This window comes from Mustela putorius, unplaced genomic scaffold (assembly GCF_011764305.1).
Source record: "Mustela putorius furo isolate JIRA1106 unplaced genomic scaffold, ASM1176430v1.1 tig00000145_pilon_pilon_pilon, whole genome shotgun sequence".
In the NCBI taxonomy this organism is placed as follows: domain Eukaryota; kingdom Metazoa; phylum Chordata; class Mammalia; order Carnivora; family Mustelidae; genus Mustela; species Mustela putorius.
In genome coordinates this window covers 21,923,578-21,950,648 of record NW_025421294.1, presented here as the reverse complement: position 1 = coordinate 21,950,648, position 27,071 = coordinate 21,923,578, and the positions used below count along the sequence as shown (strand labels likewise).

General features: G+C 48.0%; 2 protein-coding genes across 4 annotated transcripts in view; both read left to right on the top strand.

Moving 5' to 3' along the window:
- UBE2D2 (ubiquitin conjugating enzyme E2 D2) overlaps positions 1-7,188 on the top strand; it is a 62,032-nt gene extending 54,844 nt beyond the window's left edge. The window contains exons 6-7 of the mRNA XM_004744824.3: positions 3,023-3,116; positions 6,261-7,188. Of these exons, the coding sequence (XP_004744881.1) occupies positions 3,023-3,116; positions 6,261-6,306 (140 nt within the window). The 3' untranslated portion in view covers positions 6,307-7,188. The remainder of the gene's footprint in view (positions 1-3,022; positions 3,117-6,260) is intronic.
- An 848-nt stretch (positions 7,189-8,036) lies between these two features.
- Positions 8,037-27,071, top strand: part of CXXC5 (CXXC finger protein 5) — a 54,192-nt gene continuing 35,157 nt past the window's right edge. The window contains exon 1 of one of the 3 annotated variants that reach the window (XM_045075426.1): positions 8,037-8,667. The gene's annotated coding sequence lies outside the window, so the exon portion shown is untranslated. Of the gene's footprint in view, positions 8,668-26,187; positions 26,209-26,496; positions 27,061-27,071 lie in introns of those variants that run through there. The other 2 variants (XM_013052432.2, XM_045075427.1) reach the window with 2 other exon arrangements.

The window sequence follows — 27,071 nt, the reverse complement described above, 5'->3', positions numbered from 1 at the left end:
GATTGTTCAAAAATAGAATCTTTAGGGCACCCAGGTGGCCCATCTGGTTAAGCAACTGCCTTCAACTCAGATCATGATCTTGGAGACCTGGGATCAAATCCTGAACTGGGATCCCTGCTCAGCAGGGAGTCTGTCTCTCCCTCTGATTCTTTTTTTTTTTTTTTAAGATTTTATTTATTTATTTTACAGACAGAGATCACAAGTAGGCAGAGGCAGGCAGAGAGAGAGGAGGAAGCAGACTCCCCACTGAGCAGAGAGCCCAATGCGGGGTTCAATCCCAGGACTCTGGGATCACAACCCGAGCTGAAGGCAGAGGCCCCAACCCACTGAGCCACCCAGGCACCCCTCTCCCTCTGATTCTTACCTCTCTCTTGCTCTCTTTCTCTCATTCTCTCTCTCAAATAAAATCTTGGGGGGGGGGGACTTCAAAAAAAAATTGAGGCTGAAATAATTTTCCAGATAAGTGGGTCATTTTCTTACAGAGTTCCCCTTATAATTCAAGGGCTAGTAGTGAAAGTGTTCTTACGGTTTACTGGCTTGGTTGTTTTTCCTTCACCAAGTAGCAGTAAAGATAGAAATCTAATAAGGGACCAAGAGAGGCAGAAGTGTGTGTGTGTGTGTGTGTGTGTGTGTGTTGAGATAGAAATTTAGTAAGGGACCAAAAGAGGTAGAATATTGTGTGTGTGTATAGTAAGAGGTTCTAGTAGCTAAAACTGTTACTGAACATTTTTTCCTTCCCCCTTGGGTGTCTAGTTTTGACTTTTCAGTTACTCTGAATCATAAGGGCTCTTAGTTTATTTGATTTATGTTCTATCTGGAAAGCTGTCTTTAAAAATAATTGTAGTTCCATTTTGTTGAATTTGATTATATCATTGTACCTAAGTTTAGTGTTTTAATGACTTCTCTTTGTAAATTGAATGTGCAGGTAAGCATTTCTGTGAAAGGCCTGAATCCTATATGTGATAATGATTATTCCTCTTTTGAGGGCAGTAGCTTTGACCAGAAATTCTTTCCACTTTGAGTGTATATGTTAGGGATCTAAATACACAGAAAACTTAAAGGAAGCAATTAAGTGTGCCATAAAGCCACTTGATCATATGTTTTTAGAATTGGAAGTGACAATGGATTATGACACTAGTAAAAATGATGAAAAATGTATATGTAGGTAAAAATTTAGCCACTTCAGTGAAGAGTCTGTGCAGGTTATAGAAATAGGAGTAATTCTCTTTATATGGAAAGAAGATATAGCATTTTATAAAACAAAATCGTTTCTTTTTTAAAATGAATTAAAGGTCCCTGAGTGGTAGAGTAAGAATCCTTTTACAGATCAGATAACCACCACTCAACCTTTCATTCCTGGAAAGAAAGTTAGAAAAATTAGCTCTTTTAAACAATTTTTTTAAGGTTGCCTTCTTGGAATAATTGGAATAGTAAATAAGGGAATTTATAACAAATACTAATTTAGTAACATGTCTAATTTTAGGTGAAGATTCAGTTGAACTCTTGCCAGTTTGATGGGCTGGATAAATTTCTTCTTTCTGTAGTCAATAATTTCATGAACATTCAGAAATCTGTAACTTCCTGTTGTCATTTCCAGGAAATACATGAAATCTTTCCTTATTACTGTTAGAATGTTCTGTGCTTGAAGAGGGCATCAGGTGTTATACCTGACAATGGAAAGAGAAGATGTTTTGCGCATGCCATCTGCCAGAATTGTGCGTAGCAGGAATGTAGAGTCAGAAAACATCTTTCCTCGTGTTTTTTTATTTTCCATATACTCTTAAGGCAAGGAAATAGCTTTTTTGTTAAAAAATTGAATGATTAGGGGCATGTGAACTTTTTCTTCAAGTCTCAGAAGCCTTTGATCTCTTATAGAATAGGTTTGATAGGAAAATGAAAAAGTTCTTTTCCTGGTACATTTGATGTTTTGGGGTAAAGTGGGCTCAGAATCATTGCTTCCTGCTGCAGAATATTAGAGAGAAATAAGACATCTGAGTTGTGTTGCATCAGGATAAAAGAAATAGGGGTGCTTGGGTGGCTCAGTGGGTTAAGCCTCTGCCTTCTGCTCAGGTCATGGTCTCAGGGTCCTGGGATCGAGTCGCACATTGGGCTGTCTGCTCAGCAGAGAGCCCTGCTTCCTCCTCTCTCTCTCTCTGCCTGCCTCTCTGCCTACTTGTGACCTCTGTCTATCAAATAAATAAATAAAATATTTAAAAAAATAGAAGAATTAGAATTTATTTCAGTATGTGAGAGGCCCCTGAATTTAATGTAATTAGTGGCCTTGGCCTCCTCCTCTTTGCATTCAATAAGGAATACATAAGTTTATAACAAATTTGAACAGAGGCAATTGTACTGTTGAGATTTGTGTGCCGTGTTTGAGGCTGTCACTGAGGATATGCCTTAATTGAGATTCTAAAGTGTAATTGAAAAGAATTTGAGACCTTTGTATGTTGTATCCTTGCATAGTAAGTGTGGCCAGCCCCATTTGGGGACAAATACTGATCTTTATGTTCTTTGACTAAATTGTTTTCAACTAAAAATGAAATAAATCTATTGCATCTGAATGTAGTACCTGTCATTGAGAAAACAGTGATTGTTGGACTTCATGGTTGTCGATTCCAACAGCATTCAGTAGTGTAGTTGTCTTTGGAAATTTGAGGAAATTTGAGGACCATTTATCTCTGAACATGGGTTTCTAAAAATTGAATTTTGTGGCCTATGAAAAGTATGGTTGGTCTAGAATTTGAAAGACCTGAACTCTAATTCCACTCTAATTACTCACTAACCAGGGACATGGTGCAAGTCACTTCATCAGCCTGGGCCATCATCCTTAGGGGTTCAAGAGAAATCTTCCATGATTTTTTCTTGATTATTTTAGCTACCAAGTTAGGTAGAGCTCACAAATCTACTAGGCACTGCAATATCAGTAGGTTCTTAGAATTTTCTCATGTGTTGGCATTTCATGTTTCTTTCAACCCTTTTATCCTCTACTAATTTATACCTTTTTTCCCCCCCATTACAGTACTCTTGTCCATCTGTTCTCTGTTGTGTGATCCCAATCCAGATGACCCTTTAGTGCCTGAGATTGCTCGGATCTACAAAACAGATAGAGAAAAGTAAGTATGGCCAGAAAAGTACCTGTGGTAGGATGCAGATGTTTGTCTCAGATCTTAACTCAGGGCTGAGTATGGGTCAGATATTTAAATGAAGTTCTGATATACTCACCTGGGGACAGAAAGAATAGTGTTTGCATCAGATATTATTGTAAGTTGAGGATGCCAATCTTATTTATAATTGTTTCAAATGACTCCCACTGTCGAGAAAGACTCTATAGTGTATTTCCTAAGAGCACTATTTCTTCTGCTTGGCTTTTGACATTAAAGCATTTTGTATCAAGAGCCCATCTGTCTTTCATAGGTATTTGTAAATTAATGGGAATTGATTTTCTGCCATTTGGCATAATCTAAAAAGAAAAGGAGTGAATGCAACAAGACATGAAAGCCCCAGATTTCCTTTAAAAACAATGTAGATGGGGTGCCTGGGTGGTTCAGTCATTAAGCATCTGCCTTTGGCTCAGGTCATGATCGCAGACCTGGGATTGTGCCCCGCATCAGGCTCCCTGCTCAGCAGGAAGCCTTCTTCTCCCTCTCCCACTCCCCCTGCTTCTCTGTCAAATAAATTAAAATCTTAAAAAATAAAAATAAAAAACAATATAGAATTTACATATTTTAGAATTGTACTATGAATTATTGAGGGAGTGGTCAGGATATTGAAAAAGATAGTAACTGAAAGTGTTCTAATTTTTCAAATTTGTGTATCATTCTTTAAGACTGTAGGAGGAGGATGCCTGGGTGGCTCAGTGGGTTAAATAAGCCTCTGCCTTCAGCTCAGGCCATGATCTCGGGGTCCTGGGATCAAGCCCCACATCAGGCTCTGCTCGGCGGGGAGCCTGTTTCTCCCTCTCTCTCTGCTTGCCTCTCTTGTCTGCTTGTGATCTCTCTGTCAAGTAAATAAATAAAATCTTAAAAAAAGAAAAAAGAAAAAACTATCGAAAGAAATAGGTGGAAGAGAGTGGATAATTTTCTAAAGCTAAAATAAAAAGGATTAAAGGGGTGCCTGGGTGGCTCAGTCATTTAGCGTCTGCCTTCAGTTTAGGTCATGATCCCAGGGTCCTGGGATCGAGCCCCACATCGGGCTCCCTGCTCAGCGGAAGCCCGTTTTCCCTCTCCCACTCCCCCTGCTTGTGTTCTGCTCTCAGTGTCTCTCTCTCTGTCAAATAAATAAATAAAATCTTAAAAAAAAAAAATATATATATATATATATATATAAAAGGGATTAAGAATTCATTGAATTCTCTTGGATTAGAGAGGTTTATAGATAGTATATATATTTTTTTTTAATTATTTTTACTTTTTTCAGTTTTTATTTATTTAAGTAATTTCTATACCAAACATAGGGCTTGAATTCACAACCTCGAGATCAAGAGCCACATGCTCTTCTGACTGAGCCAACCAGGCACCCCTAGATAGTTTTTTTTTTTTAAGATTTTATTTATTTATTTGACAGAGCAACAGTAGGCAGAGAGACAGGCAGAGAGAGAAGAGGAAGCAGGCTCCCTGCTGAGCAGAGAGGGAGCTGAAGGTAGAGGCTTTAACCCACCAGGCCCCCCCCTAGATAGTATATTTCAGTTTTAAATGGAGCTACATCAAGAATGGGGGATTGTAATAGCAATTGGTTCTTAGTTTAGTTTTATATGTGTTTAGCTCTGAATAGTATCTATAGTTATGTATTTCTGGCTGCACTGAGAATAAAATTAGGTCATGCTTTTTCCTATTTGTGTATACATTCACAAATTTTTTTTTTTAAGTTTTTTTTTTTTAAAAGATTTTATTTATTTATTTGACAGAGACAGCAAGAAGGGGAATACAAGCAGGGGGGAAGTGGGAGAGGGTGAAGCAGGCTTCCCACCAAGCAGGAAGCCTGATTCGGGACTCGATCCCACGACCCTGGGATCATGACCTGAGCTGAAGGCAGATACTTAATGACTGAGCCACCCAGGTGCCCCTTTTTTAAAAATTATTTTATTTTTTAAAAGATTTTATTTATTAGGGAAAGAGAGAGAGAGCACGCAGGAGTGGGATGAGAGGCAGGAGGAGCAGCAGACACTGAGCAGGAAGCATGATGTGGGGCTAAATCCTGGGATTGGGATCATGACCTGAGCTGAAGGCAGACACTTAACCGACTGACCCACCCAGACACCCCTTAAGAAAATTTTAAAGTAATTTCTACACCCAATGTGGGGCTTGAACTCATAACCCTGAGATTAAGAGTCACATTCTCTGCCAACTGAGCTGGCCAGATGCCCCCCACAAAAATTTTTTTGATTAGAGAACCATTTTTTCCAATATCTGGGTGGGCATGAATGCCTTCCAAAAGGGATTTCCCACGTCATTATAGTGGTAATATTCATTGAACTTCCCTGAATCCCTTTTTAAAGAACTATAGAATCTTTTGTCCTTCTTATTTTACTACTAGAATATTCTTCTGTAGTAATAGACCCATTCATTTAGCAACAAAATTGTTAAGGTCTGCCAGAACTGGTTTTATTGATACAGAGGAAAGTATTATGTCAATTTAGTCAAGAACCATATAATGTAGAATTATGTAGTTTTAAGAACTCAAAATAAATGAATCAGTGACTGAAGATCTTTCTTAGAAATAGGTCATTCAAATATAGTATAGGTATAGTACATACCTAAACCATATATATATATATATATATAAATAAATAGTATATACCTATATAGTAAAGGTATACCAGCAAATGCTAAGATTTAATCAGAATCCTCTATTAGTAGCATTTATGGGACATGGTTTAAAGTTTTAAAGCCTTTTCCCTCCATCACTAAATAAATGCTTATTTGAAATTTAGAAAGAGGGGTACCTGGGTGGCTTAATCAGTTAAGCATCCCACTCTAGATTTCAGCTCAGGTCATGATCTCAGGGTCATGGGATCAAGTCCTGCATCAGACTCTGCCCTCAGTGTGGAGTTTACTTGTCCCTTTCCCTATGCTTCCTCCAACTACCAACACACACACACGCTCACACTCTCTCTTTCTCTCACTCAAATATATAGATAAGGCTTTGCTTGATAGTACTGGTTATTCCCCTCAAGTTAAATATAGGATAATGAATGAAATCTGCTGCTTTTTGACTGACTCCTCACCTGTGTTAAGCCAAGCTTCTTTTTGTGTGTACAGGTACAACAGAATAGCTCGGGAATGGACTCAGAAGTATGCGATGTAATTAAAGAAATTATTGGATAACCTCTACAAATAAAGATAGGGGAACTCTGAAAGAGAAAGTCCTTTTGATTTCCATTTGACTGCTTTCTATGAGCCCACGCCTCATCTTCCCCTGTGCACATGTTTACCTGATACAGCAGTGCTGCGTGTTGTACATACTTGGAACAACAAACTAGAAATACTGTACTTCTGTACCAACATTGCCTCCTAGCAGAGAAGTGTGTGTGTGACAAGCCAGTTCTCCAGGCATAACCTAGGTGTGAGACTAAAAGTTTTCCTTACTGACTTAAATTTGGATAACGGCAAGGTGAGGGGTGGTGGGTATGGTGTGTGCTTGGATGGGGAAGAAAAGCTCCACTGACCTGTAGGAGATTGTTTTTAAATGGAATCCTTTTAAACTCAGAACAGTTATGAAAAGCAAGGTGAAGAACACGAAGCTGTTTCTGTATTCATGTTTTTGGAAGGACCTACGTCTTAGGTGAAAGTTATGACCAACCAGATTAATCTCTACCCACATCCTGTATTTTAAGGTCTAAGTTTAACTGGTCAACATTTAAATGGATTGGAGCTATTAGTACATAAAGTGTGATGGGCTTTGGTCCCACATCTTTTGCATCTCCCCACCCTTCAACCTTTGTCCTTTCAGCCCCTTTCTCTCTTCCACATTCTTTGGTTTGTATGTGGTTTCTCAGTTAATACATAGCTAATAGCTCTTATTTTTCTTATGTTTTTAACTGCTTAGGTCTATCTGGATGTAAGGGTGAAAATTCATTTGATGGAAATACTTGTGTATATTTAAAGACCCAATTGCTCCTCTGGAGCTTGTACGTTCAAGAATGATTAATCTGTGTAATAAACTGATTACTACAGTCATTACATATAATTTTGTGTGAATAGGCTTTTTGATTTTAAGAACTTTGTCTAGCAGAGATTAGTGGTGGGTTCTCCCCCCCACACCCCTAAAATGTTTTCATTTATACTGGTTACATTTCAAAATCATGAAACAATTCCAGTTTACATAGTCAAAAGGATATCTTGAAAGTAATTTTACTGAACAAGATAAGGGCATAAACTTAAAAGCATTTCCATGAAACTTACATGTGCAGTATTCCAGGAACATGACTGTTAAACTAATAAACCTGCTTTATTAATGAAACTAAGCTGCATTTCACAAAAACCTTGTAACATTCCCTTGGTACATAGGACATGAAACAAAGGCATTGCTATTTGGTAAGTTAAGCTTCTGTGATTGTGATTGTTAAAAGAGCAACACTGATCAAACCTGGGAAACATGAGCACAATCTTGTATTGGAGAGTCTACATAATTACTTTGCACTGACATTGCAGGATGTTCATTCAATTATAAATTGTACTGTATGTGGCTTTTTGAAGTCTTCCCTTGACTCTAGTAAACTGTAGTTTGAAACTTGTAAACAACTGTGTTTGCCAGAAACATCGTTCATGTGAACTAGGCAAGTTACCTTTTTTTCCCTCCTTCTCCTATTCTAATTGTGTAAACCAGGCCAGCCTGAAGGCCGTGGCTGATGCTCTCTAGCCATCAGGTTCTTTCAAATGCATCTTTACACTTCTGCACAAAAATTGAGGAATAAATGTCCACTGCTTTTGGTTTTAAACTTGTTTAACTTGTCTGATCTCTCAGTGTAACTATCTCTCCATCTCAGAATTAAGGTGTGCTATAACCTGAAACCTCTTAAACTGCTGCTTTGCTGTTGGCTGTGTCCTAGCATTTCTACCATTCTTGACCTTGCGAAAAAGGTTTGACTGTTCACATGTGTGGGGAAAGGAGTTAGAATTGAGCTCTAACCTAAAATTACCCTGTAGTCTCAGTATCATGGGCAAGTGGGAATTCATCAGTTTTGGACTTGGCAAGTAGCTAGCTAGACTGGTGACTGTGGGTCAGTTGCACAGATCCTGAAAGCCCACTCTTTGTCATCTTAGAGAGCAGCCAGCATGTTAGCATTGATTAGGTCATAATGTAGAGACTTTCACAGGAGTGCTCCGCAGTATTTTTTAAATGCTAAATAAAAGCCATCATAGTGGTGTATAGGTGCCAAATGAAAGGGTTTGAATGGTCATAAATAACAGTAGGCCCTTGAATGCAGTTTGGTTTTGCTTATCTGGATATAGAGCATATTTGGTCCAGTCTGCAGGCATATGCCTTGGCCAGAACAAAGTTGGTGAGGGAGGTCACATTCTCCACTCATGAAGAAAAGTGTGTTAACCTGGAGGGGTTCTCATCTAGAATCACGTTGCTTTTTTTGCAGGAATGCCTCTGGCTTTATCACATATGAAAGCTCATTTGCAGTAACCTTGATGATCTTGGTGAGGCATTGGTTATCAGGTACGTCAGTATTGGAATATCAAGTGTATGGATTCCTTTTGCTTTGTTGCTTAATTCTTAATGTGGAGTGCTTGGACAAATTAGAGCTGGAGCAGTCCCTTTTAGTTATATGATTTCAGATACTTGAATGCTTTGTTATTGGCCAGTGGTTAAAGGTAACATTGTCCTGCTGGTTTCTGTACTTTGGATAGTACATAGACTTGGAAGGAGGGTTCCTGGGTTAGGGAATGGCAGGGAGGTATGTAGAGAGGATAATGGTAGTGGTCAGAGTGAGGGACTGTGTCCTCTGCCCTGACCTAGCAATAGAGGCATTCCTTTCCCACTTGCAGTGTCTATAGTTTTCTACTTTGTGAGTCCTTCCTCTTTGCCTCAACAGGTTAGTTTGAGCCTTAGGTAGAGAAATGAATTATTTCCATATTATAGTTGGAGTGCCTATAAACTGTCCCATGTCTGCAGTTAAGGTGAAACTGGCTTTTGTCTCAGTCTGCTGTATGATACTCCCTAAGATCTAATGGCTTTAATAGAAGAACTTTAATTCCTGGGTCTTCTGAATCATGACCATATCTTTCCTTCCTTCCTACTCAGGAATAAGCATCCTTATTACCCTGCAGAAAATTTTCACTAGCGTTAAGGACCCATCTCCTTTGGATTCTCTTTATGAAACACTTCATTTCAAGTGATGGGCTATTTTGATGGGCATGAGGTTATACAGGAGAAAGCAGGTTTTTAATAGAAAATAACTGAAGGTAATAAGCTTCCCAAGTATATGTTCATATATGTCCAAGGAGAGGAAATAAATTTCCTTTGAGGTGCTTCTGGAGCCTTTTTCCTATTTAATTTTACCTTATGTTGTGCATGCACTTAGATGAGAGTGGTTTCAGTTCTCTGCCCCACAGAAACCTACCTTAGAAGCTTCAAAGCTCCAGCTGCTAAACAGTTGATATTCAGGCTTCTCTGAATGTTTCCAGGCCAGTTCCTGGGATGGCCAATTCCTAGGATGGGCCAGTTCCTGGGACTAGCTGTGGGATCCTTTGTCATGTTTAATATTCATTGTGCCATATTTTTACCTTAGTTGATACCAGTGGGAAAGCTCAAAGTTTAGACTCTCTAAAATCTTAAAGCCTTGGGCCTCAGTGGCTCAGTGTATAACATGATTGCCAGCCAGCTTTGTCCTTTTTCAGTGACTGCTCCTGGGCTGGTTGAGTCAGAATTAAAACATTTTTTGACAAGTGATCACTTTTCATCTTTGAATTATTTGTAGAGAGCTGCATCTGATCAGAGGCAGAGTATAATCTCCCTCTTAACACATGTAGAACTGTGTGAATATCTTAGCACCAAGAGAGCTGCTTAATAGTTTTTAATTGAGTGGATTTATTTGTTTTTAACCTCCTGAGTAAGTTGTTACTGGTAGAATGGCCATTTCCAGGGCTGGAGATCCTGGGTGCCTGGAGTAAGCTGCCAGTGACTGCTGTTCAGGGGAAGAGCAGCGCCAGCATTGATTAGAATATGCTCTGCTCCTCTTCCAATTTCTAAGGATATTAGGCGAAATAGCTACCAGGCAGCTCTCTCCTGGCTTTGAGCAACTTGTTAATCCTATTTTAATGTCTTCCTAAATACTTAAAAATCTTGGCTCTTAAAAGGTATTCCCCAGATCTAAATTGTAGGGCCTTTAGTGAATGAGAGTGAGTAGGGAGGGTTTAGTTTTCCCAACCGTAGGATCAACTATCTACCCCCCCCCCACACACACACACACATTGTGCTTTCTCAGCTTTTAAGTTTTCCATCAGAAGTAAAGTTAACTTTAGACACTTCAAAGCTCCTCCTTGGGCTCCCTTACTTGGAGGTATCTAGAAACAGCTCCCAAATACAATCTGACATTTGAGCTTCAGAATCAACACCATCTCATGGTTGAGAGAGACATGCCATGCTTGAGGTAGTTGGCAAAAGCTAGGTCATCTACTTGACTACAGGGATGCTTCCTCCAGCTAAATAAGGAGCAATACTAGTTAGGTCCTTCTGGGCAGTTTCCCAGTCAGTTTTGCTGTCATCTTTGAAAGGTGTGGCTGCTGGCGGGGTGTTGCATTAAGAGTTACCAGGACCTAGCCTGGTTAAAGAGGGCATCCAGAATTTCCAGTCACCTGTTCCCCTGTGACACAGGGAACCAAGGCTTTCTCAGACTTGCCAGAGAAATTGAGCTCTTCTGGAAGTATGGCTCCAGGCCATCTCATCCTGGTCCTCTTTTGTAGGAAACAAGAAGAGGACATTGGAGAAGGGGTGAGGAGAAGTTCTGGTACATTGTAACAGGTATTGGGGCAGGTGCTGTTTCCATGAGTGTGGGTTCAACCTCTTAGTTGATAGAAAGGGCACTTCTTTTGAAGTTTAGGATGTAGATTTTGTGGAGGTAGGCAGGATTCCTTTCTGACACACTGTCCCTGTTTATTCTGCCCACCTGCCACCCTCTAACTTTAGGTGACAGTTGGATGGGTTTAAATTTCTGTGCCCACAGATGGAGGAGGTGACTAAGATGCATTTGCTTTGGTAAGGAGGGAGCTGGTGTTTGAGTGGATGCTAGTGCCTGAGTGGCCAGCAGAGGGCAGTGGTGACCCATGGCTGTAACAACAGAGAGGTGGGTGGTCAGTAAATCTGCTTGCGCATAACCTGAGAGGGGCTTTTGTTGGGATGGGGAGGCCTCTTTGGGCTTGGCTTTGTTCACAGTTTATGCATAACTGCATGGGCCAGTGCCTAGCTCAGTCAAGCTCCATCATAGCCTTAATCACAGTGAGGGAACAGGGCCCAGTGCCTGCCAGAAGTGTCAATCTACCAGCTACCCTCTTTCCTTCCCATTGGTATAATAGCCATATCCCTGGGTTGTGGATAGGTTAGTAGGGTCTTAGCAATAGTCTTTGCCCACCTGGCTACGGGTTGCATAGGGTCAAGGTTTGTCAGTCACTTCATATGAATAAGGAGATCTCATATTTTTTGGCACCTCTCTGCCTGGTGCCCACTGTTGCCTTTCCCCAGAGGCAGGTAGTCCCCGTCAGTCTGGCCAAGCAGTCCAGGTTCATTTGCCTGCCCACTTATCTGGGCAACTAGGACAGAGTTTTTCATACCCTGAGGGATGGAGGCCTGGAGACAGGGGAACAAAACTGGGGACTGGTGATAGGGCTCTTGTCTTCCCTTGTCCTTTTTAATTTCTCTCGAGTTTTGGGGCTCCAGGCTCCCCAGTCTTTGATTCCAACAGCTGTGAGCCTCCAGGGCCACTGCCCAGAAGCCAGCTGCCTCTTCTTGGGGAATTCTCTGAAATTCCAGTCTTGGCCATCTGAATATGCAAATATCTCCGGAATTGCTGAACCTCCAAGTGGCTGTACCCCAGGCAGAGTTGGGAGAATTAACCACCACTATCCCCAGATGGGGAAACTGCCTAGGGGTTGTTGGTCCCTGGAACCCAGGTTTTCACCTACTGAGAGACCCATTGTAAGAGTGGGGGAAGAGAGAGGAGTCTTTATGGCTCCTCAGGTCCTGTTCTAGTTCCTAACTATGTAAGGAATTTTGCATTCAGAGGAGGAATTAGGAGACCCCCGAGGGCCCTTTCTGGAGAGAGAGGCTCTGGGCCTAAGAAAATCCCCAGAATAAGGACAGAAGCCTTGGGTCTATCCTGGCCAGGGTGGGGCGGGGCGGGGGGGGGCGCGGGGGTACCTGCACGGAAAGCTGATTTCCTGCCAGGCCAGACCTAGGCAATAGAGTTGGACTTAGGCAACCCAGAGTAGGGCCTGGCCCCCAGAATGCCTTGCTCTCCCCCCAGGCCTCCCCCTGGGGCTGGTTATCTGGCTGCAGCAGGAGGAATGTGTGCTCTGAGTGGGGAAGGCGGGGGCTCAGGGTCAGGGTGGAAACCTGGGAATGTGGACTCCCAGCCTGCCCCTGTCCCTGTTAGAAGGGAGGGAGTCATGGAGAATGTGGCTGACAGGCCCTAGGCGTGGGAGAGTGTAGGTCTGCTTGTGTGTGTGTGAATATGTACAGGAGGAGGCTGCCCATGTGTGTATGAACTTGTGAGAGAATTGTGAGCATGGACATTCCTTAGTGTTTATGCATATGGGTGTGAGCCTAAGCTGTGTAGCCTTTGAGAAACGGGAGTCAAACCTGTGTTTGAACCATAGGCTGTGACTTTTCAGTTGTATATTCTTGGGCAACTAATTTTTCTCTCCTTATCTTCATTTTCTCATCTAGAAAATGGGCAGTTGGCTTCCAGCCTGGCCCTTAGGCAATGCTTGGTGGAAAATGGCCTTATCAAGTTGAAGGGGTCCTTATGGGTTCTCAAGGAGGGGTATGGATGGACAATGGGACATCTTTCCTAGATTCCTGTACAAGCCAGAGGTTTTTCCCTCTATACCCAGGGACTTGGGGTGGACTGTATGGGCCCTTTTAGGGTCCACAACTCACACACCACATAGCAGGGCCTTCAAAAGTATACTAGTAAGCAGAATGGGTAAATGTTTGGATGGACATTCCTGGCCAGCCTGTGTGTCCCTACCCAGGATTTGTCTGTTTCTCTATTTCTCTTGGGGGTCAAAAAGGGAGTCCAGCTACCCCTTCTGGTGAATAAAAGCCTAGAGAGGTGGTGGGAGGTGTTCCCTCCAGCCACCTGGGAGTGGGAAGTCCTGTGGAAGGAGGCCAGATCTCTGCTAGCTGTTTCATAGCCCTACCTGAAGGATGAGGGTGAGGGGTGATTGTAGCATTGCACATATCCCAGGATCTGTGCTTTCCCACCTCCTAGGTCAGGCTACCTAGTAGTCCTAAACTGTCTTCCTAAAGAGTATGTGCACACAAACACACAAGAGCATATATGCATGTATATGTGCTTGTACACACATGGGATTTGGGGGTCACAGGGTTATTGAAGTCTGCAGACAGAACTTGGGATCCTAGCACAGAGAGGTTGGGGAATTAGCCAAGGTCACACAGCTAGGAAAAACTCCGGAGGGAATGTTGGGAGTCTTTCTGGGTAGAACCTTTAGGGGGAGCTCCCTGGCTGCAAGGGATTCTTGAAAGCCCCAGGGAGGGCCCAGGCTTTCACTGGAGGAAGTGAGGGCTACAGCCCAGCTGGCCCTGTACTGGAACCACAGGAGTGGCCTATAAGGGTGTGTTGAAGGAATGACAGATCTTGGCCCTGCTCCCACACACATGCACTGCTGGGAATGGGGGTTGAAATTGCTGAGATCAGTGGCCAGCCCTGTTTCCTGCTTTGGATTTGGAATAGAGAGGGCTTTTCTGAGGGCTCTGGAACTGATGTCTCAGTTTCTGTATGGGGAAATGGAGGAATGGAGAAAGGGATTGATTAAGGATGGTCCTTAAGGAGCTTATGTAAGAGGTCTGGGACCCTGTGTAACTGAGTGGATCACTGCTCGGTGGAGGGCAGGGGAGTTCTTTGTGTTCTAAAATTTGTGAGAGTGACAGGAAATGGGGCAAGTAGCTATATACTGGTTGAGTTGCACCTGGTAAGAGATTGGTGGTGGTTTCCCTGCCAAAGCCCCAGAGTATGTAGCAGGCATACCTCTATAGTAGGGAAATGATAATGTGTGGCCACTGTTATGACTGAATGTAACAGTGGTAGTTGTGTTTGTGACACTTGAGTGGTGTTTCCCAGGTACGTGTAATGGCAGAACAAGTTTGGTTATTGGAATGAATCAGGTTCCTGGAGAGGAATGGAGCTATCCGGAGAGAGATACTATTAAGTAGTTACAGGCATTTTATGTTCCCTGGGTATAGGACATACTAGTGGCTATTAATGATCCCAAGACCCTCTTTGTTTTGAGCACTCACAGGATGCCTGGCCCTGTGCTACGTGCTCACTGGCAGTAGCTCCCTTAATTCTGTCAGAACCCTGTAAGTGAATGCTATTTTGCCTGCCACGCAGTATTTGCTTATTGTGACACATTATATTCACCTATGGGGATGTGCTGGACCTGCAGCTGTGTCTTACTTGCTGAGTTGTCACTTGTGGTGCTATGTGGCCTTGTTATGTGTTTGGGCTCTTGATTCTGTTGTGTTGCCAGGATGGGTTGTTGCATAGTATGACACCCAGTTTGACAACGTTCTTTGAGGTGGTGGTGAAGACATACAATTTGGCCGTGACTTTTTTTGTTGTGTGACTTTGTTGTACAGCCAGAATATTTAACTCCCTCCTGTTGCCTGGTTTGAGACCAGCAAGTGGAATGTATGATTCATTTTGTGTCCTAGTGATACTGTGGGTGTCTAGTGTAGGGTCGTAGGTTGTGGTGGTGTGAGGGCCTGTTGTGGCAGGGTGAACTGGTGGTAAGATGGTGTGACTGACTCTGTGATTATGTGTATCTGTGACACTATTGTGTGTGTCCATACGAACCATTTGTTTGACCCCGTTGTGTCGAGACTTGTGGCACAAACTGTTGTGTGGTGTAACTCCCGTGTAGTGAGTGTGCCTCTGTGGTGGCAGTGGCCCTTAGCGATATTTCCCTGTACGAATTGTGTGTCTGTGTGACCCCCCTCTGTGCCGCTGTTCTCCTTAGAAGGTCTGTGTGTTGTTTGACCTCGGTGCAGATGCCCCCACCTCCGCCGGCCACGCCGCACCTCCCCCACACCGTCCGCCAGCGCCGCTTGGCCAGCGCCGCTTGGCGATCGATCGCCATTGATTGTCCCTGACGAGCTGCTCCACTTTCCAGCCAATGTCAGGAGGGGGGATCTCCGCCGCCCTGGCGGTGTCATTTCCACACACTCCCTGGGCTGCCGCCAGCACGGGCGCCACCAAGAGCCGGCCTGGATTGCCTGGAGCGCGGACTGGACCGCCCACACCTTGCCAGGATGCCCCCGACGGGGCGGTCCAAGCCCCCCAGCTGCCGAGCCTGTGGCCCAACACCCAGGCCCCCCACTTCCCGGGTGGGTGGATGTTGTCACCACCAGAATTTGAGCTGAGCCCGAGGGAAAGGAGGAGGGGGACCCAGTCGGTGCTCCCGGGTGGGGGCGCTGCCGTTTCCTGCGGGGCGGAGGCGCCAGTGGGCCAACTTTGCAGGGGCCCAAACAGATGCTAATGATTTTCCGGGAGGCGCCGGTTATCTCTGGCCCCAGCCAGCCCGCCAGCGTGCCCGGGCACAGACACCTCCCCACCCTCCTTTTCACCACCCCCCAGAGACCGGCTAAATGACCGCAGGCTCCGAGCGGACACTGGGGGGGTTGTAGACTCCTTAGTAGACCCCAGAACTCGGGCTGTGGGGTAATGGTTGCTCCCTGTCCATCCAGGACATTACTGTATCTTTTTATGAATCCTTTCCCAAAGCTGCTTTTCAAGCTGGAGAAAGTAAGGGTCAGAGAAACCCTGCCCAAGGTCACATGGACCTAGCAGTTGCTCGGCTGAGTGGGTTACCCTCTCTTAGAGCTACCCTGTTGGGGACTCAACAGTCCCTCATCGCCCAGGGGCTGAGCCAGTTTCCAGGCTCCCCGGTGGAAGTGCTGACGTGGCTCTGGGCAGCTGTCTGGGGCCGGGAAGCAGGGCAGATGTCACAGAGCCCAGGGGAGGAGGCGGCTCCGCAGGGAGGGCTGGGAGGGGGAGAGCAGGCAGGGCCTCTGGCCTGGCCAGACACGCCTCCTCCCCCTAGGCCTGGCTGTCTGTCTGGGGCTGGGGCACAGCCACGGGCCTGGCTGACCCGCCTCCAAGTCTAGCTCCAGGTCCTCTGTGTGGCTGTTGACAAGTGCTTCAACCTCTCTGGGCCTCTTCCTCTCCTGTCAGAGCATAACAGCACCTGCTTTGGACGGCTGTGAGCCTGATATGAAAGCAAAGGTGTGCAGTGCCTCCAATCCAGTGCTGGCACACTGTTCCTGCTCAATAAAAGTCAGCTATTATTATTGTTGTTGTCTTTGCAAGTGGGAATTCAGTGTGTCCAAAGGCAAAACTGAGTTTTGAGGGTGCCAGCTGGCTTCAGAGGTCATTCCAGCCAGCCTCCTGCCTTGCTGCCCCTGGCCCTCTGCATTTCACATGCTTGTCTAGCTTTGTTCCTTCTTACTGAAGTGTCAGCCCCCCTCAGCTCTGCCTGCTGCCAAGCTGCCCCCACTCCCTCTTGTTGGTGTGGTTCCCTCCTATCTGGCCGCCACATTGGGTCCCTCAAACAGCGCAGCCCCCTGGGAACAGCAATCGATGGGGCGGAACAGCCTCCCTGACAGATGGACCCACGGAGGCTGGGCTGCTTCAGCAGAGCTCCCTAGGAAACCAGAGATAGGAGCTGAGCCACCATGGCTGCCTCCTAAATAGAAATGGGAGGGAGCAGGGAGATGAGGAGGAGGCCGGAGATTCCAACCAGCTCCAAACTGGGCCAGACCCCTGGGAACAGGCCTGGAGGGACAGGGCAGTCCCGAGCTTTGTCACAGTCGCAGAATCCTCTTGGGAAGAAGGTCCTATGGAGCTTACCTGGTAGGTGGGATATGTCTGAGTCCCCCTTCATGGGCAAGTGAAGAGTTTTTCCAGGCCCCCTATCATGGGCACTTTTTCTAACAAACCTAGAGCAAGGGTGGTGGGTACATAGGTGGACAGGCAGGAGGCTTACCACTGTTTCTTAGGCTGCAAGGGGCATTTAAAGCCAGAATGGCAAAAGTACCTTCTCTCCCTGTGGGGGTGGGAGGTGATAAGCCTTGGCCTCAGAGAGAGAGAAAGAGGTCGTGTGTGTGTGTGTGTGTGTGTGTGTGTGTGTGTGTAAAATGACTCCTGCCTCCTACCAGATTCCCAGATTAGTTGGGGAAAGTCTTTCCGGGGGTTTCTCAACCTCAGCACTATGGACATTTTGGGCCATTTAATTCTTTGTCCTGTACATTTAGGTTGTTTAGCAGCATCCCTGGTCTCTACCCCATTAATGCTAGTAGCAATGGTTGTGACAACCAACAATATCTCCAGACACTGTCCATTGTCCCTTGGGAGGCAGAATCAGCCCTAGTTGAGAACCACTGGTCTGACCTCAGGACCAGCCCCCTAGATTGGGAGGGGTGGCCAAGACCCACAGGGATGCCAGAGATCCTCTGCAATAGTGGAAGGGGAGGCTTCCAAATGGCTTTGTCCCCAGCTGTCTCAGGCCCAGGAGGGTGGGACACACACCCCCATCCCCACCCCCCACCATGGCCCTAACTGCCAGGTTGGAGGGAGCCATGCTTGCCTGAGATGGCAGGGCTGTTGGCGTCACTGCTCAGCTGCGCCAGGCTTCATGCCAATACCTCACTGCTGAGACTACACAGCATGGGGGCGGGGGAGCAAAGGCGGTCATGGGGGGTCCTCGGGCTGCCTGGGCAGCCTTCTGTCCAGCCAGTTTGAGATGGAGGGAGCCAGTATGGATGATCAGCCTCCTCCCTTCCCTTGGTGTCCTGGCAATGTCTTTGCTGTCTCCTAGGCTGATGTTGGGCTGGGGGTGGGGCTGACAGACCTCAGAGGCAGTGGGGGCCACTGCCTGGAGTAGGAGGATTGTGTGCAGAAGTCCAGTGGGCCCAGCCAGCTGACAGCTGGTCCACCTGAATGCCGAGCTGGCCCCTCCAGGAAAGGGAGGGAGGAAGGCTCTGTAGGCTGGATAAATGGTGCTTGAGTCTCCCAACGCACAGGCCCTAGAGCCAGTTAACTGGGGAAGGGACTCCCTCTGGAGTCATCTTCCTACACAAGCAGGCAGGCAGGCGTTGAGGTGAGGGAAAGTTCTCTGGTGCACAGTCTCACTGCTGGGAAGTCCCTACTTATGTCTAACCTACTTCCTTTCCTCATATAGCTTCTGCCCTATCTTGGACTGTGTGCTCTGGGCCCAGCAGAATAAGAGCCCAGCATTTTGGGCTCTCTGGCCAGCATGTGCCTGTATTTTCTGGGAAGAGAACCCTTGTCTGTGGGGAAATTTTCATTCAGAATACAAGTCAGTGGGTTCTTGTGTGGGTAAAAAAGAGGGTGCCTAAGTGGGCAGGGCAGAGGGGATGAAGAGAGGCATTGGTGCCAGTTGACAATCCAAAGCCCCCAGAGAGCAAGGTTCCCCAAGGTGCACTGAGCTCAACACCAGCCTAGGGGGGCTCCCAGAGTGGGGAGGAGGAAGTGACTGGGAGGAGGGCAGTGCCTTTGTAACCAGAGATGAGCCAGGCAGGCTGAGGTGGCAGCTTGGGGCTGGGGTTTAAAATAGCGCCTCGGCCTGGCCAGGATCGGATTCGGGTCACCCACGAGGCAGTGTGGCTACCACCATCCAGCTCGGGTTTCTTGCCTTTCTTGATGGTTTGATGGAGGACGGGCCTACACAGGTAGATGGGCCTAAGAAGGGTCCACTTGAACCCACTTATGTCCTGACCAGTCTGTTGCCTGTCTCCTTTCTTCCTCACACCCAACCCCTTGGGACAGATTGTCCCAGCTGAATTGTGATGCCCTCTCTCCTCTTCAGAAAACACTTATCACCAGCTAGGGACCAGGCCCTTGACAGAGCATGAAGATGAGTAAAGCCTAACCCTGTCTCAAGCCCCAGGAGTCCTGGCCCCTTAGGAATGCACAGAAGGGGAAGGGTGACCAGTGTTCAGCAGAGACCCATTTTTCACTGATGTCCTAGCCTCACCCTGGAAGTCCCAGGACTAGGAAAGCAAGGGGCAAGGGGCACAAAGCTCCCCACAGGCTATAAGAGAGGAGGGTTAGACTTCAGATAAGCCTTCCACTGGAGAAATGGAGGTGGATACAATGGGGAGGGGAAAATGTCCTCTCAAAAGCTAATGATTATCCTTGAAAACTCCCAGGGCGGTTTACTCCCCCAGTGTTCCATGGAGTGAGGGACCAAACAGAATGACTTGTCCCCTTCCTCAAGGCAGAGAGCCCTAGGACACAAGTCTGAGAGGGCATTCTGCTCTAAGCAGCGTGTCTGCTTCCTCAGGCTGACCCAGGGAATAGAAAAGCGCTCAGGAGATAGAAAGGGGGAGTCCCCTTTTTAGTTTTTCAAAAGAAGTAGGTAGTTCTAGCCCTACCATACCCTATAATGCTACAAAAAGTTCTAGCTAACCAGAATCCTTTCTCCCTTGCTAGAGTTTCTGAGCCCCTGGGGGTACTGGTAACCTCTGGCAGTGGCCCCTGGGGCCTGGCAGGTGGGATTTCTCCCCACTTTCCCTTCCTTCCCCAGCCATAGGTTCAAGTGGGAGGAAGTGACACAGGAGGCCAAGTTAGCTCAGGGCCCAATACACTCTAACTGGAGCAATGGCCAGCCCTCCTAATGGAGCTCATATATGTCTTTAAAAAGTCTTGTATATCTTAATGATTTCTCAACAGCCCCTGATTGAAGCATGCCCAATTTAGCCGTGCCGTAAGTAACTTTTTATATTTCCTTGGGGAATCATTTCACTTATGAATCTTTTCTGAATCTGCAATCTCGATTAAAAGTTGATTTTTTTTTCCTTTTTTTTTGGTCTCCATCTCCTAGGCTTCAGAGATGCCTCCCTAGCAAAAAGGGTGGTAGCCTCCCTCATTAGCCTGTCTGAGGCAGGAGAATTCTTGCAGCGGGTGGGCTATATAACAAACAGCTAAGTCTCCCCTGTGGAAGCACCTGGTAGCGGGGGCGGGGGGGGGGGTATTGTGGCCTGAAGGACAGCTGCAGGAGGGGCTCACGGAAAGGTGATAGGGTGCATCCTGCGCTCACACGCGTGTGCGTGCACACACACACACACACACACACCATTGTTTCTCTGGGGAGGATTGTCCCGCCCATTCTGCCTTAAGGTTGTCTCTTCTCCTGTAGCTTAGGAATTTGAGGAGACAGAACCCTTCAAGGGTTCAGCCTGAGAGCACAAAGCTGGTTCAAACCTGGCCCTGTTCCTGTACGGTCGCCACAGTTTGGGTAAGTCCCCTCTCACAGCCTCAGTTTCCTTATTTGCAAAATGGCAATGTGAAGAGATGTCCAAGCACAACGCCTCCAGAAAGACAGCATTTATTTCCCTTGGGGGGCACCAGCACCAGGAAGCAGGATTGGAACAGTGCTAAGGGTCCTATCCCAGTTTTGAACAATATTTAGTTTTTTTCCTCAGCCTATTCATTATCTAGTCCTGGGGACACTCCTTGAGGTGGAGTGGGTGGGACTAGCATAATTACCTCCCAGAGGAGAATAAGGGTCTGGTGAGGTTAGGATTTGCCCAGGGGCTGCCCCAGGAGGCCCACCCAGAGCTCCTGACTCTCTTCCCTAAGAGGCAAAGGTCAGGGCTGCCCAGGAAGGCTGGAGGGCAAACAATGGTGAGCAGCGCTGAACTTTGAGAGAAGGACCTCCCCTTAGACACCCTCCTTGACACCCCCCACACCTCCCTCCTATAGCTGAGGGATAGTCTTCCCCAGGTGCTGGGACCTCTGGCTCTGACCTCTCACCTCTGACTTCTGGCCGTGCATAGGTGCTCTGAGAACCAGAGTCACGACTGAGGGGACCAGGCAGCAGTGGCTGTGGCTCTGGGAGTTAACGATTTACAAGGGGCCCCTTCCTGAGGCCTCCCTCCTCCTAGGCATGGCAGGCAACCCGTGACTGCCCAGGCGGCTAGACACAGAACCAGTCCCGCCAGTTCAAAGAGGAGTTCATCCCAGGCCCACCCCCAGGCACTACCTGAGCACCCCATTCTCTGGAGTCTGAAGGCAAGGCAGAGTAGAAGCTGATGGGTGGGGTCCTCTGGTTTTAGACTAGGTCCTGTTTTCAAAAGTCCCAGTGTAAGGGGCATTTCTGACCCTGCTTTGCTTTCAGGGCCAGGTCTGTGAACCCCACCCCTCCACCTCTGCTGGGCTTCCCCAGACCACCCCACCTTCGCCTGCAAGGGGTGGGTAGAGCATTTTCAGGGCAGGCTAGCTCTGGATGCTGAGGGTACCCCTTCATTGGGCTCCATGTAGGGCCTCCAAGTTTAGGACTCTCTGCCCTCCCCCTCCAACAAGGCCCCATTCAGTTACCCTCTGGTCCCTCCCTCTTCCTGATGGGGTGGGGAGGGTGCCTGGAGCCATAGCTTTGGCCTCCAGGAGCTCACAGTCACACTCCCATAGTACAGACAGTTGAACCACGAATGTGCCTAAGAGAAGTCAAGGACTACTCTCAGAGGCCTGGTGTTCCCCACACTGTCTCTACTCTCTTTCTTCCCTTCACACACAGGCTGACTTCCCTGTGGCTGGCAGAGAATGGGCCTATGTCTGGTTGTCTGGCATGTGCGTAGCATGTCTGCAAGTCTGTGGCAAGGGAAAGTACAGAGTGTGAGTATGTGTGTTGGCCTGGTCTCTGCTCCCTATCAACTTAACCCCAGAGTTATTTTGTTCTGTGACTGGAGTTCCTGCCACCCCCCACAATGCCCTCCTCCCTTCTTGCATTTTTACAGCTGAGATCCCAGCTGGGGTCACCAAACTGGCTTCTCAGGGATGAGTGGGCCTTGGCTTCCTAAGAGATAGACCTGGCTTTTCTCAAATTTCTTTTTAGTTGCACGCCTTTCTTGTTCCTTCAATGGTCATTGTGGCAGGACCTAAGGGCCAATAATCAGTACATGATGGCTGAGACCCCAAAACCCTGGGCCGATGTCTGAGCAGTTAAACCTCTTTCTTTCCCTGCCCATATCTGCACCCCCAGTCCTGCCTGGAATTTTGATTGAGGTCACAATGCAGTGTGACCCCACTGAAGATCATCCTGTACCCTGCCCTGAGATAGGGCTCCAGATGCCCTTGCTCCCATCTTCTTTGATACAACTGAGGGAAGTAGAGCCCAAAGAGGGATAGACATTAGACCAGGCTCTGGATTGGCCATCTTTATTGGAGACCCTATCTCCTATACCCCCTCCCTGTGCACCCACTTCCCAGTCATTGGATGTTTAATCAATGGCCATCATTAGTTGATAAATGACAGTCCTGGAAAAGGCAGATCCCACAGACAGGCATGGTTTTTAATCCAACTTTTGCTACTTTGTAACCTTAAGTGGGTGTCTGAGCCTGAGGATTGAATAAGCATATGCCCAGAAAGCAATTAGTGCGGTGCCACACATCAGAGGTGCTCGGAAAGATGTGGATGACCATGGTTACTACTGGTACCAACTTAGTGCCCAGGCTTTAGGTGCAGGGCAGATAGGAGATCCTCCCTTTCACTCAGAGTTTTCATGGGTGGTGGTAGTGAGGTGACAAGGAGACAAAGGAGCAAATAAAAACTACATCTGCCTTAACCTCACAAAACAAACTGAGGGTTGCTAGGGGTAGCGGCTAGGGAGAGGGTGGTTGGGTTATGGATATTGGCGAGGGTATGTGCTATGGTGAGTGCTGTGAAGTGTGTAAACCTGGTGATTCACAGACCTGTATGCCTGGGGCTAATGATACATTATATGTTAATAAAAAATTAAAAAAAAAAAAACCTACATCTGTGCACTTGTGGCCACAAGAAGGGACAGATGAGGGCCCCCAAAACCAGGCCACAGAGTACAGTTGTTCTGCGCTTCCACTGCAAGAAGGCGCCTGGTAAAGAGAGTAGGGGCACTGAGAGACAGTCTGTGATCTACTATCCAAAGGGTGTACCTCTATGGGACAGCTAGGGGCTCAGTGGAAAGAGCATGTGACTCTGGATTGCCCGGTTGCAAGTTCAAGCCCCAAGTTGGGTGTAGAGATTATAAAAATATGAATTTAAAAAAGGGTGTATCTACCTTTGTCCAAAGAGGTTACTTTTTTTTTTTTTTACTTTGTATAAAGGCCAGTGGTAGCCCTGTCAATATGGGCCAAACTGAAGTTGGAAATGGAAGTCAAAGAAATGGGAGGTGACACATGCCCTTGGTCTTCCATGAGGAGTTCCTGAGATAAGCTATAAGACCCTCCTGGCCGGAGGGAACAGTATACACAGCCCCAGAAACTTGAACGGTAGTTTTAGGGAATCTAAGGGGAACCCCCAGTGTTGGGTGATGGTGGTCAGCGGGGCCCAGGGTTTGCAGAGGGGTAGGGCTGATTAGAGAAGCCAGGCTGTGCTGAGGAAGGGGCTTGGGCAGAGCCTTATGAGTTCTGAGGATTCACTAGAGGAAGCTATGCCAGTGAATCCCAGGGTAGATTTGTATTTACGAAGCTTCTCTCGGAAGAACAACTTTGGTGCCCGTCTCATATAAGTTTCCTCATCTGACAAGTAGGGATGACACAACTGCTGACAGTGAGGCCAGGATTAAATGAGCTAATGTACCTTAGCTGTTTAGCCTGATGCCCTGCTCAGGGTAGGGCTTCGTAAACATCGGGTAGACATATCCTAACCAGAATCCAGGGGAGCAGTATCCAGGGTCCCAGACTGATTGGTAAAGAGGGTGCAGGTCTTCTCTCTTCCCTCAAGGTGCTAGAGCCTTAAGAAATTTGATAGCTGAGGCAAAACTAATTGGTTGAGTAACACTGAGAAACCTAAATATTCCTCATTGGAGGCAACGAGAGAGGAGAGAGAAGAAAATAGTGAACCAGGGTGGTTTCAAATCTTGTGGAAAGGGTCTGGGTGGGGATGATCTTCCCCAGGGCCAGAGACCTCCCAGCAGTCCTCCCTGGATGCCTTGTTTGTGAGGGGCAGAGTTCTGTGTGGATGGCTTGTGATGTTTCCTGTTCATGTTATATTCTCCAGATGGACAGTTCTGCCCCTCTCTTTTCTGGTTCCTACCTGGGTTGAACTGGTGAGAGTCTGAGTCTTCCTGTAGGTTTTTAATTTCCAGGAGAAGGAGAAGGTTCCGAGATCCAACCTCTCAACTGGGCCTGGTGTATGCCAATACTGCTTGCCTGAGAAAGTCACCATTGGGATGATTTGGCCATCTTCATTGCAGCCTGCAGCCCCTTGGCCTTTGTCCTCCTCACTTGGGAGGTGGGGACAGGGTGGAGGGGGGGTGTTGTTGTAGAGGTCTTAAAAAACAAAAGCAGATAATTAATAGTAATTCCCTTACGTGGAGCTATGACCCACTCTCTCCCATGAATCCCAACATGAAGCTTTTTTGGGGTGTGCAGAATCTGATTCTGCCCTGAGCCTAGATTGCAAGAGCCTGCAGGATTGAGTTTCGTTTCTTTGCTCTTACTTCTCTGAGACCTGTTGCCGACTCCTGGGGAATAGGTCTCCCCTCACAGTCAGAAACGTAGGTAGAGGTGGGCTAAGTACTTGGAGATCCCCAAGCATCTAGACCTGGGACCCTGCCTCCTTTTTCCTTATGTGGTGGGTGCCCAGTACAATACCTGACACTCATGGTGGGGCCCAGAATATTTATCTTAAAGCAGTTTAGGGGTGATGATCTGGAGGTGTTCAGTTGTCTTAAAGCTGGGTCCCCATAGCAAGTACCTTGCTTTTACTCACATGGTATGTTAGTTTGGGATGGCTTTGAGGAGGGGTGCTGGAGAGAAGAGGGGAGAGAGGAGAGGAGGGGTTAAACACCTCCCTTTGGAGCCATTCTTGGCACTTAGTTAAGGGAGGACACTTCTTAGCATTTGTGGAGGGGAGGTAGTGTCCATGATGCCTGGAGAGGGGTCACTGCCTGTGGCTTGGGAGGCCAGGATGACTAGAGAAGCAACACATTTCAGATGAACTCTGCCCTTTGACACCTCCCTTACTCCCCTGTCCCTGCTGGGTCAAGGTCCCAAGGCCAAATTTAGAATGCTTGGAGAATGGGCACCAGTGCCTCCCAACACACACACCCAAGACCCAGGCCCCAAGGCCCTCTCCAGCTTTGGAGACAGACTGGCCACATAGAGGAGAAGAAGAAGTGAGGTGGGAGCTGGTTTCAGTTCTCTCACCAAGGCTGTCTGTGCCTGTGGCTGGAGGCACCAGGTCGAGGCAGTTAACTCCCTGTTATCTGGGCTGCAATCTATTTGGGGCTGTACATTTAACCCTTGGCAGACTTCCCCAACTGCCCTCCTCCTCCCCCATTAGGGTCTCCTGTCTTTTTTTTCTTTCTGCCTGGAGGAAACACAAACCCACCCTTACGAATTCCACAGATTCAGAGAAACTTCCCACTTTGGGATTATCTGCACTTTGGGATTATATGAGCCTGGGGCTTGCTCTGTGGGTCCCTGAGGTGAAGAGAAGACATCTGCAGCTTGAGGATTAGCCCAGGCTGGGCAGATGGAGGGGGCATTGAGTGAGGGCAAGGATGTTTGGGCACAAATCTGTACCCACTGGGCTTTTGTTCTCTTTCAGCCAGTTTCTATTGAGTGCTGCTTTGTGCCAGGCACTGTTTCAGGCTCCGAGTTTGTAGGCCACGGTCCCAAGGAACCACAATGTAGTTGCCTTAGCCCCAAGAATCAGGGCTGGGGTTGATGCTGGCATAGGAGATAAACTGTCCTTTCTCCGATTGGTTTTCTCATCTGTAAAATGGGGACAGAAATCTCTGTCCCTTTTCTCCCGGGGAGCTAGAGCCCACTGAGTCCCAGAAAGCGCTGTGGGAAGGGTGGGGTTTTTGAACCCAGAGTCGCTCCAAGTGCCCTAAGCTAGGAGTTCCAGGCCCTTCGCGCACCTGAGCTGAGGGGCGCGGCCAAACCCTCCCTACTGGTCCCCGTCGCTTCCGGCCCGCCGAAGAGAGGGGCCAGAAGGACGGCGGTTTCCCCGTAAGGTAGGCTGCCAAGCCCATGCATCCCTCACAAAATAGGGAAGGTCCTCTTATTTTTTGTAAAGTTGCGGAGAAAAGAGATGAAGACGGGGCACGCTGGGGGAGCTGAGCCTGGGCCGACCTCGTCAGAGCGAGGGGAGCTCCAGGCGCAGTGGCTGCGGCTCCGGCCTCAGAGCCTGCGGCGTCCAAGTGGCCAGAGCAGCTCTGGGAGGGAGGCGGAGGGAGGAGGGAGGGGAGCTGAGGTGGAGTGGGGGGGGGGGAGCGTCGAGTCCGGTCCGGGTTTTGCCGGCAGCCCCCGGGCAGCGTTCAGAGCTCCTGCCCGGGCGGGCGCGCGGCGGCGGCGGCGGCGGCGGCAGAGGCGGCGGAGCCTGAGCGGGGATGTAGAGGCGGCGGCACTGGCGGCAGCAGAGGCGGCGGCGGCGAGAGCAGGCGCCCGAGCCGAGCGAGTAGATCGCCCGAACCTTGTCTCCCGAAGCCTGGCCCCACGTCCCAGCCCAGCCCAGCCCGCGCCCAGCCATGCGCGCCGCCTGCTGAGTCCGGACGCCTCACGCTGCGCCCTCCGCCCGCCGCGCCGCGCTTCGCTCGGGGGTGATTAGTTGCTTTTTGTTGTTTTTTAATTTGGGCCGCGGGGAGGGGGAGGAGGGGCAGGTGCTGCAGGCTCCCCCCCCCTCCCCGCCTCGGGCCAGCCGCGGCGGCGTGACTCCGGCTCCGGACCCGGGCGCGGCGGGCGGCGCGGCTGGAGCGGAGCGCACCGCGGCGGTGGTGCCCAGAGCGGAGCGCAGCTCCCCGCCCCACCCCTCCCCCTCAGCCTCGCGGCGGCGGCGGCCGTGGCGGCTTGGACGACTCTGAGAGCCGGTAGGTGTCGG